Here is a 14,558-nt window from a genome sequence, read left to right as displayed (position 1 = left end):
TATCCCACCTTTTGCAACACCTCTACATCAAACAAAATTATTTTTTTACAGACCAGCTCCTGGCAAAGCCCTTTAACTAGCTAGGTATTTCTTGACTAGTAGAAGTGGTGTCTCGGCAGTAGGCAACACTGCGAACTTTACTTGTGCATCCTTCCTCTGCCTGTATGGCTCACGGTGGCTTAGGTGCAGCGCAGGGGAGCCTCACGCCGGGCGCTGGGCAGCCGGAGCAGGGCACGGAGGGCAGAGCGTCACGGCGACCGCCATCGCCTCAGGCCGTTCCCGCCTCGCAGTGGCTGCCGGGAAGGGGCCGCGGCCACGTGACCCGCCGCCAGTCACGTGAGGCGGCGGGCGGTAGCGCTGCCGTCTCGTCGCTGCCGCCATGTCGTGTTTCCCGGAGCTCTATTTTAACGTGGATAACGGGTACCTGGAAGGGCTGGTGCGCGGCTTTAAAGCGGGGGTGCTCCGGCAAGGCGACTACGTGAACCTGGTGCAGTGCGAGAGCCTGGAGGGTGAGTGGCGGTGGAGGCCTGAGGCAAGCGGGAACAGCCCCCCCCTCCCCGCCATCCTGAGGGGAATGTCCGGGCTGAGGGGAGATGGTGGGGGGCTGTGGGGAGGCGAGGGGTTGCCTGGCAGTGGGGAAAAGAGCCGATAGCGGCGTTTATGAGGCGCTATTCCCCCTTCACCCGGTGGGTGAGGACGCGGTCGCTGTCCCGTGCTGTCCTCCCTCCCCGCCTCAGCTGACTCAGTTTCCCGGGCCGTGTGATTGCAGCAGCTGATACAGCGCTGTGAGGGAACTGGGGCTCCCACTGCTTTCTTGAGGTGGCCGTGTGGCTGTGCCCTGTAGGTTTTGAGAGCCTGGTGAGTAGTTTTTGTGCCTTCACTCCCTAAAGGCCAAGGAAGCTTTTTAAAGGCCTAGTATAAGGTTATTGGTATAATCAAGGATCCCTTATATCCATGATTAGTTTTAAGAAGATCAGGTCACCTACGAAAGTACTTGCTGTTATTGAAGGATCACTAGTGGAAAAAAATCTTGTGCACATCTAAGTAAATTCACCAGTGAATTTCTTTTGCCTGTGATCTTGGGATCTCTATTGAGGCTAATTTCCAGCCATCATCTTTTTTTCTAGATCAGTGTGTACAAACTTGCAGAACTGTGAGGATCTTTTTTTTTTTTTTTTTACGATGAGGGTGGTGAAAGGCTGGCACAGGTTGTCCAGAGAGGTGGTGGATGCCCCATTCTCAAAAACATTCAAGGCCAGGTTGAATGGAGTGCTGAACAACTTGGCCCAGTTGAAGATATTGCTGCTCATCACTGCAGACAATTCGTCTACATGGCCTTTGAAGGTTCCTTCCAGCCCAAACTATTCTGCAGTTCTGTGGTCACCTGTGGTCAGCTCAGATTTTTCCTCTGATCAGTGACCTGCTTAGCAGTTTTCACTTTTTGGTGTATAGAACCTGGGTCACAAATCACAAAGATTAATACCAGGCCTGTATTGAAATAAACTAGAAACACATGTATCCAGAGACTTGAATGTTTTGGTCAGTAAAACTATAATTTTTGAGTCTTAATTTCTTCTAAAAACATTAGTTAAGCATCAGTTTTATCTAGACAATCATTGCTGGGTGGTTGATTGGCATTGACAGTTTAGATAAATCCCTGGCCACTGAACCCTGGATGCAAGCTGCTCACTGCAGGTAACAGTAGAATGGGAACTGAGTGCTGTGTTATTCCCCAGTCTCTACCTTAAAAATTCCTAGTATATTTTTACTTGGCACAGAAGCTTATTTTCTCTTTTTTTTTGCAGCTCTTTTCTTGCAGCAGTCACTTTCATTCCTGCTGTGGAGCCCAGGGCCTGAAAGAGAGCAGTGGGAGTGACTTCTGTTCTCTTGGTAGTCACAAGTCTCAGCATGCCCTGAGCTGTGACTTTTTCATCTTTCCTGCAAATAACTTCCTCTTTGGAGTCCTTCTGTACTTGGAGCTTCTCTTTTCTCTCAGTTTCTGAACCAAGCTGCTTAAACCTAGTTCTCCCTTGGAGTGGTGTTGGCTGCATTTGGAGTGAGTCACATTGGAGTTCCCGTATGTTTGTCATGGTATTGTTGCTGTTCTGTCCCCAACAGCTCTCTGGTGGTGGCTGCTGCTGTGCTCTTGGTCACGCTTCATTGAGAATCTGAAGGCTCTTCCAAATTCACTGCCAGTCTTGTTCCTTCTTCACTTGGCTTGCCATGCCCCTGTTAAGCATGCTTTTGGAGAGGAATTTTTCTTCAAAGGAGCATTGTTCTTTATTACATACATAGGTCTTTGATCAAACAATTTATTTCCTCTTTTCTTTTAGCACTGACTTTCCCATTTCAGTACTTGTTTTCTGTTCTCCACAGACTTTTAATATGTTTCTTTCTCTCCCACATGCTCATCTGCACTAAATTCAGGCAAAATAAGTACTGGGACATAAATTACTGATACATTCTTCCCTACTGTCTGTTTTGTCTTTGCTGCTGCCTCTCATGTGTTTGGTTCTGCAGTTAGTCTCAGTCCTGGAGCAAGTGATTGCCTTGGCCATAGAGAAAGCCTGAAGGACCAAGGCTGTTCTAGGTCTGGCCCTGGGAATTGGGTATCTGGCTGCTTGGAGGACCTTGTGCTTCCACGCTAGGTCTGAAATGCTGCTCCATCTGATGTGCACATATCAGTGTGGAAGAGAAAAGGGATTGACTTGTCTGCTTCAGGACTTAGGCTGGCAGTTTAGTGCTGCTGGAAGGGAGGAAGTCATGCTTTTCTGCGTGATCCCCTGTTGTCTCTTCTTGTCTGATCACAAGGTAACCTGATCCAAGCTCTCCCTTGTTGAGTCAGAAACAGCCAAATGGGCTGTCTGTGGTCAGGCAAACCCCTGAGCTGGCCTTAAGAAGTGCAGAAAAACATGTCCAGGATTGAGGGGGTGTATGTGAGAACTGTTTTGGTTTAAGCTTTCTGTTAAACTCTTCAGCAGTAACGCGTTTAATCCCTTCTTTCAGCTCCAAAAGTCCTGGTGCTCTGGTTGTTTCTCAGCTGAGGCCCTGTGCAGTACTCATGAGAGCGTTTGCAACCTGCCTGTCAGTCGCTGTTGTATCCAGTTCCTGCTTCTGACACAAGGTGTCAGTAAAGGACCTGGAGCTGCTTTCCTCTGCTCCGGTGCTGTGAACATGGATCTGTGCTTGAGTGGAATTTGTTTGGGCAACCAAACTTAGGAGTCACCCAGATTTCTTCTGGTAAAAGATTGGTGAGTTTTCTACAGCTCCTCAAGCTGTGGTGGCCTATCAGAGGTCTGATATTCTGTGAGGAGAATGAAAAGCTGTTGATGCAGTTGAGCAGTGGTGATGCTTTTAAGCAGCATCGTTCAGTCTGGGACTGAATGTAGGTTATCAACTGGCTTTACTGTTGGTCTGTGAAGTTCCTTTCTGCAAAAAGCATGTGGAGCCCAAGAAGTGCACAAAAGCATCTTGAATCAGGAATGTCTTTACCCTTAGGTCAGTGTTCATGAGCTTCCTATTGCTACTACTGCTTCTTGCTTCCACAGCAACAGTGTAGAAAGCTGCTTTCTTTCTGACCTACCAGTGTTGTAGAGATGCTTGGTGGGTGAAATCCAGCAGCAAGATGTGTCACCTTCCAGCTGGGTGATGAGGCAGGGAGTTGGTTCAGGCTTGTGGGCCTCTTTTGGGAGAGGCCTTCCAGAGACTCATCATCTCAGCACTACCACTTTGTGGGTGCTTTTGCCTCCATCCATGCAGATGGCACAGCTGGGAACTGGGAAGCCATGGAAACAGTGGTGTGCACTTGGAGGAATGGGATCAGTCCATGGAGTTTGTCTCATGTACACCAGGCTGTGTGTAGTGTGTGCTTTTGTTTTCATTGTCCCAAGGATCTTTTTTCTCCCCTGCAGGCTGCCATTGCTTTGAGGTGTTCAGCACATCTGCTTTCACTGAGAGAAGAGCAGGGGAGGCTGTGCTACCCATCTCTTTTCCATTTTATCATTGTGGTCCTGGAATTTAGGCCCCAAGAAGGCTGGAACTGTGCTTCTCTTTCAGCATAACTGCATGGGCAGCGTGTCTCCTCTTGTATAGGGATATTGCAGAGCTCCAGACTGACTTCACAAGTGCTTTTGGTGGAGCTCATGGTATTCTCTTGTGTGAAGGGGGAGCAGCATAGATCCTTTCCTGTGCAGCTCCTTTACTGTAGTACCAAGCAAGGACAGGCTACTTGATGGTCCTGAGGTGTGGCTATGCTTAGATCCATCCTGTGCTCTGAGAGTGTTCAGTCTGATCTTGGGGGGTGTAGAAGCCAGGCCTTAATGTGAAGGGGGCTTTTCATCATCATTCACATGATGATGGTTTGTCACTCTCCTGATGTCTTGGAGCCCTGTGTGAAAAGCTGACCCCTATGTGCTGGGACTGCAGCAGGACTGGCCCCTGCCCCAAGAGCTCTCTCCTGCCAGAGGAGGCAGAGTTTAGAGGCAAGGTGAGATCTGAGGAAGGTACAGACCATTCCTGTCTTCTGAATGCTGACTTCTTGTGCAGCGACAAAACAGTGTCCAAAATGCTGTCCTGCTAATCTCGATGCTTTGTCCTGCATCCTGTATGGGTGTAACCATTGGCTGTGGCTGTTTCATCAACTGTCTTGTTAAAACAAGCTCCAGGAAAACATAATTTATTGGAAGAATGATGGCACTTCCATAGCTTGCTAGATCATGGTGGCAAACAAACACTGTGGTCACAGGCTTCCTGCAGGGTTCAGCAGAGGCTCTTTGCTGTTTGTTCTGGCCTCCTTTACCAGGCAGAGACCTGCTTCATAGCTCTCCTAGCTAAACTTCAAGCAGCAGCTGAGGTCAGCTTCTCAGTACTGGTGCAGCTTCAGCCCTTGTTTGGGTCCTGCCCCTTGTTAGATGATGATGGTGTCTGGATTTCCTGGCAGATATTGCTTCTCGGCAGCCTGTCAGTGCTTTCATCTTGTTTTTCCTCAGCTGTCTGCTCCTGCAGTATGAAACTGTTTTCTGCTCTGTTTGTTTTAGTTTCTGAATGATTTGTTGCCTCTCCCTTAACCCATGCACTAGGTGCTGGGCTGATGTCCTGCACTGGACTTCTGAGGTTACAGAGTGACTTAGAGCAGTCTGCTTTTGGATGGAGTAAAATGCTTATTGGGGATGCAGGCAGATGAGGAGGTTACCTTGCCTTTTGGACACATTAGGAAGGGCTGCTCATGGAACAGGGTTTGAAGCTCTAAGTGGAGTGAGTTCAGTCCCAGGAAGGGATGGGCTAGAAACACAGGCTGCTCTTTGGTACTGAGGGCATCTCAAACTGGGGAAAAGTCAGAGGTGAGATACTGCTGGAGGAAAGAACCAAAGATGATGCTTTTTTGTGTCTAATTGTGGCTCAGATGAATTTGCTGCCTGACAACAGAGAAGAGGTAGCACGTCACTGCTGGTGGTGTACAACCACAGGAAAGGTCTTAAATTCTGCAGGGAACAAAGAGTCTGAGTTTTTCTTGAGCGAGATTTCAGAGAATCAGCTTCAGGAGTATCTGAGGTGGCTATAAACAGACCAAACAAATAGCAACAAGGCAAATGGTAATGACTGCAGTCTCCTGAAGGGAGACGTGGGCGATGTAGCTCATCTGCAGACTGCTGTGTAATCCTTCAGCTGCTTTGCTGCCTCCAGCCTGGGAGATGGCAAATGATATTTTAGTATTTTATATAGGTAGTGGTGGCCCCAGGTGCTTTGGAGGAAGATGTCAGGGTTGCAGCAGGTAATTTTTGTGAAAACATCAGTTCAGCTCAGAAGTTGCAGAAGCTGATTCTGTGCCTGTGCATGAGAAGACAGATCAGTTATTGCCTGGAAGTGCTGGAGCCCTTAACTTGATTCAGAGCTCTGCAATGCAGTTACAGCAGAAAGAAAGGAAGGGTTGGAAGCCTGAGCTGGTGGGACCACGGATCACTCTGTCTGAGCAGGGCTTACAGGAAAGGCTTTGACTGACAGATGTCTGACAGACTAAGGACTTGGTTCCTTGTTATGTCAAAGCAAACATGCAGGAGAGGATAGTTGTGTTAATGTGGATATAAAGTCTCTTGTGAAAATGTCATCTGAAATGTAAAGGTGTTTGCACAGCAATGTGTTGAATTAAGCTCTGGTTGTGTTTGTGGCTCATGTACAGGCAGCTGCATGAAAGCCAGAGGGCCTGATCTGAGAGTTGATAGGAGGTGGCTGTAAGTACATGTCATGGTAATCCCAATCACTACCCTACCCATCTGAAAAAGGCCGTCATTCTGACAAATGGTTGTGTTATTGCACGAGACAACTCTCTGGGAGCAGTGACCTGGCCATAATTTCCTAGTGTTTGCGGGGGAGGAGAGAGAACAAAAGTATCGTGGTCATTCAAGTGCTCCGTTGCCAAGTGCTGGCTCAGTCCGTTACATAAAGTGTGTGAACTGCTTGGAAAAATGCCAAAACAGGCAAATGTATCTCTTAAAATCAATCATGGAGTTGAGGCCCCATGCTGTTGTTTGTGAGTATCTGGAGGAGCTCTTCGGGCTGGGCTCTTGCTGCAGGTCTCCTTCCTTTTTCAGCAGCAGCTGGGGAAGAGGCACGGGAAAAGCCTTGCAGCCAGTGTCTTATCAACATGCAGCGTGTGGGATCTCTGGCAGCTGCCCCTGCCACGGTGCTGCTCTTGCTGCCAGAGGCCAACTCCGGCTCAGTCTAAGCTTGTGTTAGGAACCTGAGCTTTTGGAGAGCTTGGGGCTTGCTCAGCAGTGTGTCCATTTATTAGTCACCGTGCTACTGGGACAGCTCTTCTGGCAGCAGATTTATGAAACCACGGGATTAGTTTGCTCTCATCTGAGGAGCTTGACATGTGAATAGTCCTATTAAAAGCTCTCAAACCCTCCAGGCTGAAGCTTGGTGACTAGCCCAGCAGCTGGAGGAGGACAAGCTAGTGTAAAGCACTGATACACCGTGGGATGCACTGAGTCAGGGTTCATAAATCCGGTCCAATTTTTGGAAAATATGTTCCATTTTGTCTGCTTGGATGCTAAGAGATTCAGAAAAGTTTAGTTCTGCAGTTTGTGGCTGGCCTTCCTTGTAAAAATGAATTCCAAGTGTTATATAAACATGGCCCTTATTCCAGTTGCAACATAATGTGCTGGCTCTTGTGCTGTGGAGTTGGGGGCACAACCCTTCTGTGGAGCAGGGCAAAATGTTCCGGCCAAGCAGCTCATGGGAGCTTGCTCAGAGCTGTTGGAGAGCCTGCCAGGCACAATGTGCAGCCTGTGTGCCTCTGGTCTAGATGCAGTGCAGCTCTGATTTCCTGGAAATACAAAACTTCTTTTTGTGTCACTGAGTCTGTAGCATCAAGTGACATGATAGCAAAAAAGCTGCTTACAACCTGAAAAGCAGAGTTTCAGGTTGTGATGACACCAAAACAAACCAATGGTATTGGACTGGAGGAAACAAGCTTTGGCAGCTTCCCTACTGCAGGCAGATCTGGGAGGATATGCAATAGCTGCTTCCTCTCCAAGGTCCTGTATGCTGCAAAACAACATCACATGCCTTTTTGGGCAGACTTAGCTTCCATTAGAGCTCTGCACAGCTACTGGAAACTGCAAGTAGGAGGTATATGAATGCAACTACTGCAGTTCTTTGTGCCTTCCCTTGCAATCTGAGCTTATGGGCATAATCCTCTTACCAGGACCTTTTTCTCATATTCATTGAGCATATGAATAGATCAATTTTGTTCCATGTTTTCTCCAGTTTCTGCTAAAAGCAAACTATCTTGATCTCTCTAGTCAGACTCCAAACTTTGTCATTCAACAGCTTTAAAAAGTGGGACAAAAACTCATTAAGAGATAGTTGAGGTAGATTTCCCATCTATCTTTGCTTTCAAAAATCAAGTAATTGCAGAACAGCTGGGTCAGAATCCTTTGCACACACAGTGCTGCCTGTGAGCTGGGCTTTTTGAAGAGTTTAGGAAGTGATTACTGTCAATCATAATCCTGTGCAGGCTGCGTGGAGGTGAGGGACATTCCAAGTTGTGGCATGATCTGGTGTTTGATTCTGTGGCAAGGTTTGTGTTGCAGACTTGACTGAGTTACCCAAGCAATGTCTTCTCCCTTGCAAGTGTGAGCATATTGAACATGATTTGGTAGAATAAACCACAGCTGTTCAGCTGCAGATGACCCTGGGGAACAGAGATCTAGGTTAGATCTCTGCTTTGCTTCAGCCTTTATGTGTGTAGTTGGATGGGAAGCTCTCTTTGCTGCATCCAGGATTCATAGAATTATTGGATGCTTTAGGTTGGAAGGGACCTTAAAGACCATATTGTTCCAAATCTCCTTCCATGGGCAGGGACATCTTCCACTAGACCAGCTTGGATAGAGTTTGGAGCAATCTGGCCTTGAAAAATTCCTGGGAGGGGGCATCCACAGCTTCTCTGGGCCACCTGTGCCAGTGCCTCATCACTGTCCCGTGGAAGCATGTCTTCCTAATATCCAGTCTAAACTTAGTCTCTTTCAGTTTGAAGCCATTACCCCCGTCCTGTCATTCCATGCCCTTTGTTAAAAGTACCTCTCCAGCTCTCCTGTAGCCCCTTCAGGTACTGAAAGGCTGCAGTAAGGTCTCCCTAGAGCCTTTTCTTCTCTGGGCTGAACAGTTCTAATCCTCTCAGCCTTTCCTCATAGGAGAGACTCTCTGTCCCTCTAATTATCTTTGTAGCCTCTTCTGGATGTTTTCCCATCAGTTTGATGTCCTTCCTGTGCTGAGTACCCCAGAGGTGCATGCAGTGCTGCAGGTGGGGTCTCACCAGAGCTGGCTAGAGGAGCAGAATCCCCTCCTTTCTACACATGCCCCTAAAACTCTCATGTAAACCACTAAGAAACATGACAAATAGAGCAGTATTTAAGTCTCTGGCCTTTATTTTATTTTACTATAAACTCCATTTTCTGCAACAGTGGGAACATCTTTGAAACTGCAGAGTGCTGTGTCAAAACCATATTTGCTCTTTGGAAATACCCAGAAGAGTCTGTTGGCTTGGAACCCCTGGTCCTTTGGGCTGAGAGCAGTATCATGCTGCACGAACTCAGGTTGGAGCCTGAGGAGAAGTTCTTCAGCTTGTGCCCATAGCTGGGTGTAATGTCAAAATGACTCCTCAAACCAGGCTGAGTGCTTGCTCTGACCTCAGTGCTGTGGATGTTTGTGCCATAATGCTGAGGACTCATATGGCTCAGTGGAAGGGAAAGGCAGCCTCAGTAATGCTGCTTCAGAAAAACCAGGGAGAAATATCTTTGTTTGTTTTCTCTGGATGGTGTGTTCACATCTGTTTTGACTCAACTCTTCCAGCTCCTCTCCTTACCCCATAAAGGTTTTGAATCCCTGGGAGGATGCTTGCCTAACTGGCCCTCTGAGGTGAAGCTGAAGGGAGATGAACATTGTGTACCAATGCAACTAGTAGAGCTTTGAGGAGTAGGATTGTATGACGTTCCTTAGTTCTGGATTCAGTTTTTCCACCGAGACACTTAAATGCTTTTGGCTCAAACAGGGCTTTTATCTTGACAGAACTCAGCATGTTGTGGTTGCTTGTTGGCCAGAACTGCAGCTTGGTTGGGCACCTGACCTGCAAGCAGGGGTAATAGAGGAAACAAAGGTTTCCTCTGCTTGAAACTGGAGAAGGGGAAGACTTCTGAGCATGTTCTTCTATCCTGGGCAGGGACTGCCTACCCTGTGAGATGGATTTAAATGGTCTCCATATTCACTAGAGCCCCTCTCTACCGAATAATGCCTGAATTCTACTTACCAGCACAATTAGCTAGGCTGCTTTGATAATGTAAGACCAAGTTGGTTTATAATTTCTAAGTTTGCTGTTTTTGAAAGCTTTTCAAATGCCTGCACATCACTAGTATCTGAGGAGACTTGCTGTGCATGCAGTTAAGTTCTTCATTGTGATTTTTTCAGAGGAGGCTGCAACCAGAGCCCTTTTGGCTAGAAGGAATGCTTAAATTTTTTTTTCTCCCCCCAGATTTCTAGCAAGTACTTCCTAGAAAATCAATAAGCTCCCACCTTGACCTAGCAGAGTGAGCAGCTGACACCAGTGTGTGTGCTCAGTTACACAGATGGTGTCACAGATTTGTCTTTAAGATGAGGCAAGGCTGATATGATGAAACACTGATCTTTTCCTTCATTTGGATTGTCCATGCTAAAACTGAGAACAAATATAAGTGTATGATCTAACATATGGGTTTTTCTAGGTGATCTTTCAGAGAAGAGAGTGCCTAGAGAAGTGCTGAGCAACAGCTTTCTTGGCTATGCTGAAAAAAACCTCCAAACCCAGCCCAAAACCCTCTAGAGTGGAATTATTCTTTCTTTTTCAGACTTGAAACTGCACCTCCAGAGCACAGACTACGGCAACTTCCTGGCCAATGAAGCCTCCCCGCTCACCGTGTCCGTCATTGATGACAAGCTGAAGGAGAAGATGGTGGTGGAGTTCCGGCACATGAGGAACCACGCCTATGAGCCCCTGGCAAGTTTTCTGGACTTTATCACGTGAGTACCAGCTGGTCATGAACAGCATTTGAAATGCTGGTGTTCTTCCATATTTTAGAGCTCTCAGACCAGCTTTCTACTCTCAGCCCTGTGCCTGCTGTGTTTTATGCAGCTTCTTGAATGAAACAGTTGTGGCTGTCTCTGGAGGTCTCAAAGCAGCAGCATTTTATCACTGTGTTGTTAAAGGCTTCTGTTCCCAGGGGGCCTGTGCTCCATTGGTACAACTGATTGGCTGCCTTCCATTGCAGTATTGATTAAGTCTCTTAGAGGTGCCATTTGCATTGTCCCTTGTATTAAATGTTCTTGGTTTTTCAAAACTGTCGTCTTGCTGCAAAACATAAGAATGTCATGCATGTGCATTACAGCAGTTGCCTGCTTATTCTGAGCCTTCATCAGAGCTGATGTGATTCTCCTGTCCCACCCCACAGGCTGTAGGCTTTCCTCTGGCCCCATCACAAACTGGTTCAGGGAGTTGAGCTGACCAGAAACTGAACAACTTTTCCCTTTTGGGGTTAACCTTTGACTGGTTTGTTTTTCTTGGACAGCTCAGTAGGATCCAGCAAATGCCAGCACTAGGGGAAGGTAGAGACTGGAATGCACAGCAGGAAAACACAGGGCTGCAGCAGCCTCAGCACGTCTGTGTCAGTTGGTAGAAATACATGGGGCTTCCACAGCAGGTTCAGCTTATGTAAAAAGCTTGAAATAGCCCATCTGTCTTGAGGTATCTTCTCCCAGAGGTTTTGTACAACCCTCTGCTTTCCAGTGTGCTCTTTTGTTCAGTAACAAAGTGGAAATGTTAGTGACAGTTAGGACTAGTTGTCCTAACTTGCATCTACAACATGGAAATAAAATTGACTTTTTTTTGTTTCCTTTATCTATATTCCTGTAAGCTCTAGTTTGGCTTGCAAACTGCATTGCCAATGGTCTCCTCTAATTACCAAGGAGATGCCTCATGGACAAAAGCGAGTTTCTGGTTTGGTAGAATGTGACTTTAACTTGCATTTCTGAGAAGGAGATCATACTCTATTCTCAAATGGGATAATTAATGTATCACCTCTGGTACAGTGAGCCTGGGCTCATCACAAGCACTCTGGCGAGTGATACTTAATCTTGCATTTGCATCTGTGGCATCTCCTGCATTTGTAAATATTCAGTGAACACCTGTCTCTCTGCCATGTGCCTTTGCGTTCACTCCTTTCTGTGTCTGGGTGCTATTGCTGCATCACTTTCTAACCCAGTGGCTCGTATCTCTTATTTTCTGTGTTAGTATGTTAAAGCTGTCTCCTAAGCCTTTCCTATTTTCTAAGAAATAAGTTTTACTTATAAGTTGTCAGTAAAATTTCTGGAAATTTCATGTTTGGACCCAAATATGGAGCAAAACATTAAGCTCCCATTTTGCAGCAGTGTTGGCAATGGAGGAAGCAATTTCTAGTTCATCATCTTAGTTGTATGGAGCAGTATCTTCTGTTCTCTCAAACTTAAGTTAACTCTTCAAACACCTCTTTACCCATCTTGAATTTTCAGTCAAGACATCAGTGCTGTTTGAACTTGACAGTATCAGGTGGGTGGTCCTCCACTGTTGCTTTTCCTTTGCTGTTTTACAGGTTTATGAAAATGTCTCCATGGAATTATCATAGTAATCACTAATGCTTCTGTTGTATCTGTTTAAAGGCAGTAGTTTGGGCAGCACAGCAGTATCTTGCAGGTTTTAAAACTTTGCTGTTGCTTAACGGTCTCACTTTAAAAACTGGTGTGTGGAAAACATAAACTGAGTGGTCTCAGACCACACCTGCCTTGGTAACATACTACCTGACTTGGTAGAAAGGCTATAGATGGCCACGGAAATCCAATTCCCTCTTATAAGTCCTGTTGATCTTCATCCAGTGTCTACATCCAGCTTGAGTTTTGCAGAAGGTTTTAAACATCTTGAGTAATCAGGCTGATTGGAACTGTTGGAATCACTGTTTAAAACTGGTGTTCAGCCCTCAACTTGATTTAACTTTGATCTTGTTCTGCTTCTATGATTCTGATTTTGATGAGTTCTCTACAGTAAAACATGATTCTGTGCAGATAACTCTATCTTTTGCTACTGCATAATGTCTTTTTTAATTTATTGGTTCTGTTCAGCACAGAATATTGAATGTTCCTTCTTCAAGTTGTTTTTACTTCTCTCTCTTCCTTTTTACCCATAAGATTTGCTTTAATGCCACTGTCTGCAGTGCTGCCTAGAGGAAGGCAAAAGGTGAAGCAGGAAAAAGCTGTTTTCCCATATGGAATGCCTGTACTCTTGCAGAGCCTTTTATGCAAGGAGGTCAAGTGTTCAGTTGGGTTTTGTCGTGGTTCTGCTGCACCACTGATGGAGGGGTCTCCTCTGGGTCTGCACTCCTCACACAGTGGGGTATTGTTGAAGTAGAGAAGGTGTTACCAGCTCTGAATGGTCAAAGGTGGGAGTCACTATTAGGCTATTGGAATCTCTAATAACTTGTAATGACTCTACAGGCAGGTTAAAACAGAAGATACAGTAAATCACAAGCAGTTTGGAGAGGGTGCTGATTTTGCCCAGTGGGGGTCTTGGTATCTTTTCTTATAAACCTAGTATTTTGGTGATAGGCCTAGCAGAAAAGAGGGTATACTTGGGCTGCCTTTCAGACTATGTTCCCTGAAACTGTCCCTTGAATTGTTGTAGGCCTTGGTTTGGGGCAGTGGAAAGAAATTTCAGTGTACAACTTCCCATGTGTGTCCCAGGTAGTTGAAGTGGAGAGCAGTTCTGTTTGGACCTGGTAGCACATAATTGTGCCAGTGGTCTTCATCTAGCTCAGGCTCGTATGGAGGTAGCACCCTAAAAATGTTCAGCCAAAGGATGTTGGCAGTGCTGGGGATTTTGTGCTCGTGCACCCAGAGGTACTGTGTCATCCTGCCTGCCTGCCTGGGGGACACTGGGATGTGTCAAGCCTTTGCCTCTTGATTTTTCATTCTGGGTGGACACGCAGATAAGGGGTTATTTATCTTTGCCTTTTGAACATGACTGTTTCCCACTCCATTCTTTCAGGATAGTTAATGAAACTTGAGTAGGAAATGATAAAGACTGCTCCTGGTAGACAGCTCAAGGCAATTGAGGCACCAGGTGGTCAGAAGAAGAAATTGTACTCAAGTGGATGTGTCTGTGTGCTAATAGTGCATAGGCTGAAGTGAAATAAAAAATAGTAGAAAGATGTGGAAAGTTTGAGCAGGGCTGGCTTCTGCAGAAGGAAAGCTTGAGTTCACTGAGATCTCTTTTGAGTTGTAAACAGAAATTTTTAACATAGAGTGGGATTGTAGAAGGTGTGTCTGGCTCAAACTGGAAGGAAATGTTTTGTAGCAGGTCCAGTTCAGCTTTGAAACTCACTGCTGCTTGGATGTCTTTGTACCTCTTTTTGGCCTTCTTAGGACTTCTGGATAACCTCACATAAGATGGGCACATTGGGGCCTGTTAACACTCATAGATAGTGGCCAGGCTGTGCATGGCTGATGCCAGGAGGAGGATCAAGCATTTAAAAACCAATCAAGCTTTCTTCTTCCTGAATGTCCTGCTGAACCTTTGAGGTGCTTTTGAGTGGATCATCAGGTGACTGTTGTGCTTGTTTTTTGAGGATGCTCCGATCTGACCAGGACACATTGCTGAGATTTGGGGAAATGTCTGACTGTGGGAGCAGCTGTAGTGCTTGTCTCCTCTGGCCCCAGCACCAACCTGCCAGGAGTCATTCTGTTTGTCCCAGGTGGAATGATACCCCATCATTCCAGTTGTCTCTTGAAGCAGCCCCTGCGTGTACCACGGCCCGGCTCCAGGGATGGGAGGCCGCGCTGCCGGTTTCTTGCCGGAAGGTGGCACTCCAGTCCCGTGCTTCCTGTCCCCAGGTGCACAGCGAGCATGGGTGAGGATGGTCACCTGGGAAGGTGACCAGGAGTTAACCTCTATCCTGAGCATAGGAGAAAGGACAGTGTTTGAAAGCACGGCAATAAAAATGACC

General features: G+C 46.5%; 1 protein-coding gene across 1 annotated transcript in view; it reads left to right on the top strand.

The window, feature by feature from the left end:
- Nucleotides 1–286: 286 nt before the first annotated feature.
- The window catches only part of ATP6V0D1 (ATPase H+ transporting V0 subunit d1), a 34,118-nt gene continuing 19,846 nt past the window's right edge, over nucleotides 287–14,558 (top strand). Inside the window, exons 1-2 of the mRNA XM_056500382.1 lie at nucleotides 287–509; nucleotides 10,380–10,551. Of these exons, the coding sequence (XP_056356357.1) occupies nucleotides 380–509; nucleotides 10,380–10,551 (302 nt within the window). The 5' untranslated portion in view covers nucleotides 287–379. The remainder of the gene's footprint in view (nucleotides 510–10,379; nucleotides 10,552–14,558) is intronic.

Source organism: Oenanthe melanoleuca, chromosome 11 (assembly GCF_029582105.1).
Source record: "Oenanthe melanoleuca isolate GR-GAL-2019-014 chromosome 11, OMel1.0, whole genome shotgun sequence".
NCBI classification, from domain to species: domain Eukaryota; kingdom Metazoa; phylum Chordata; class Aves; order Passeriformes; family Muscicapidae; genus Oenanthe; species Oenanthe melanoleuca.
Note: the sequence above shows the minus strand (reverse complement) of the source record. Positions and strands in the feature narration are given on the sequence as shown.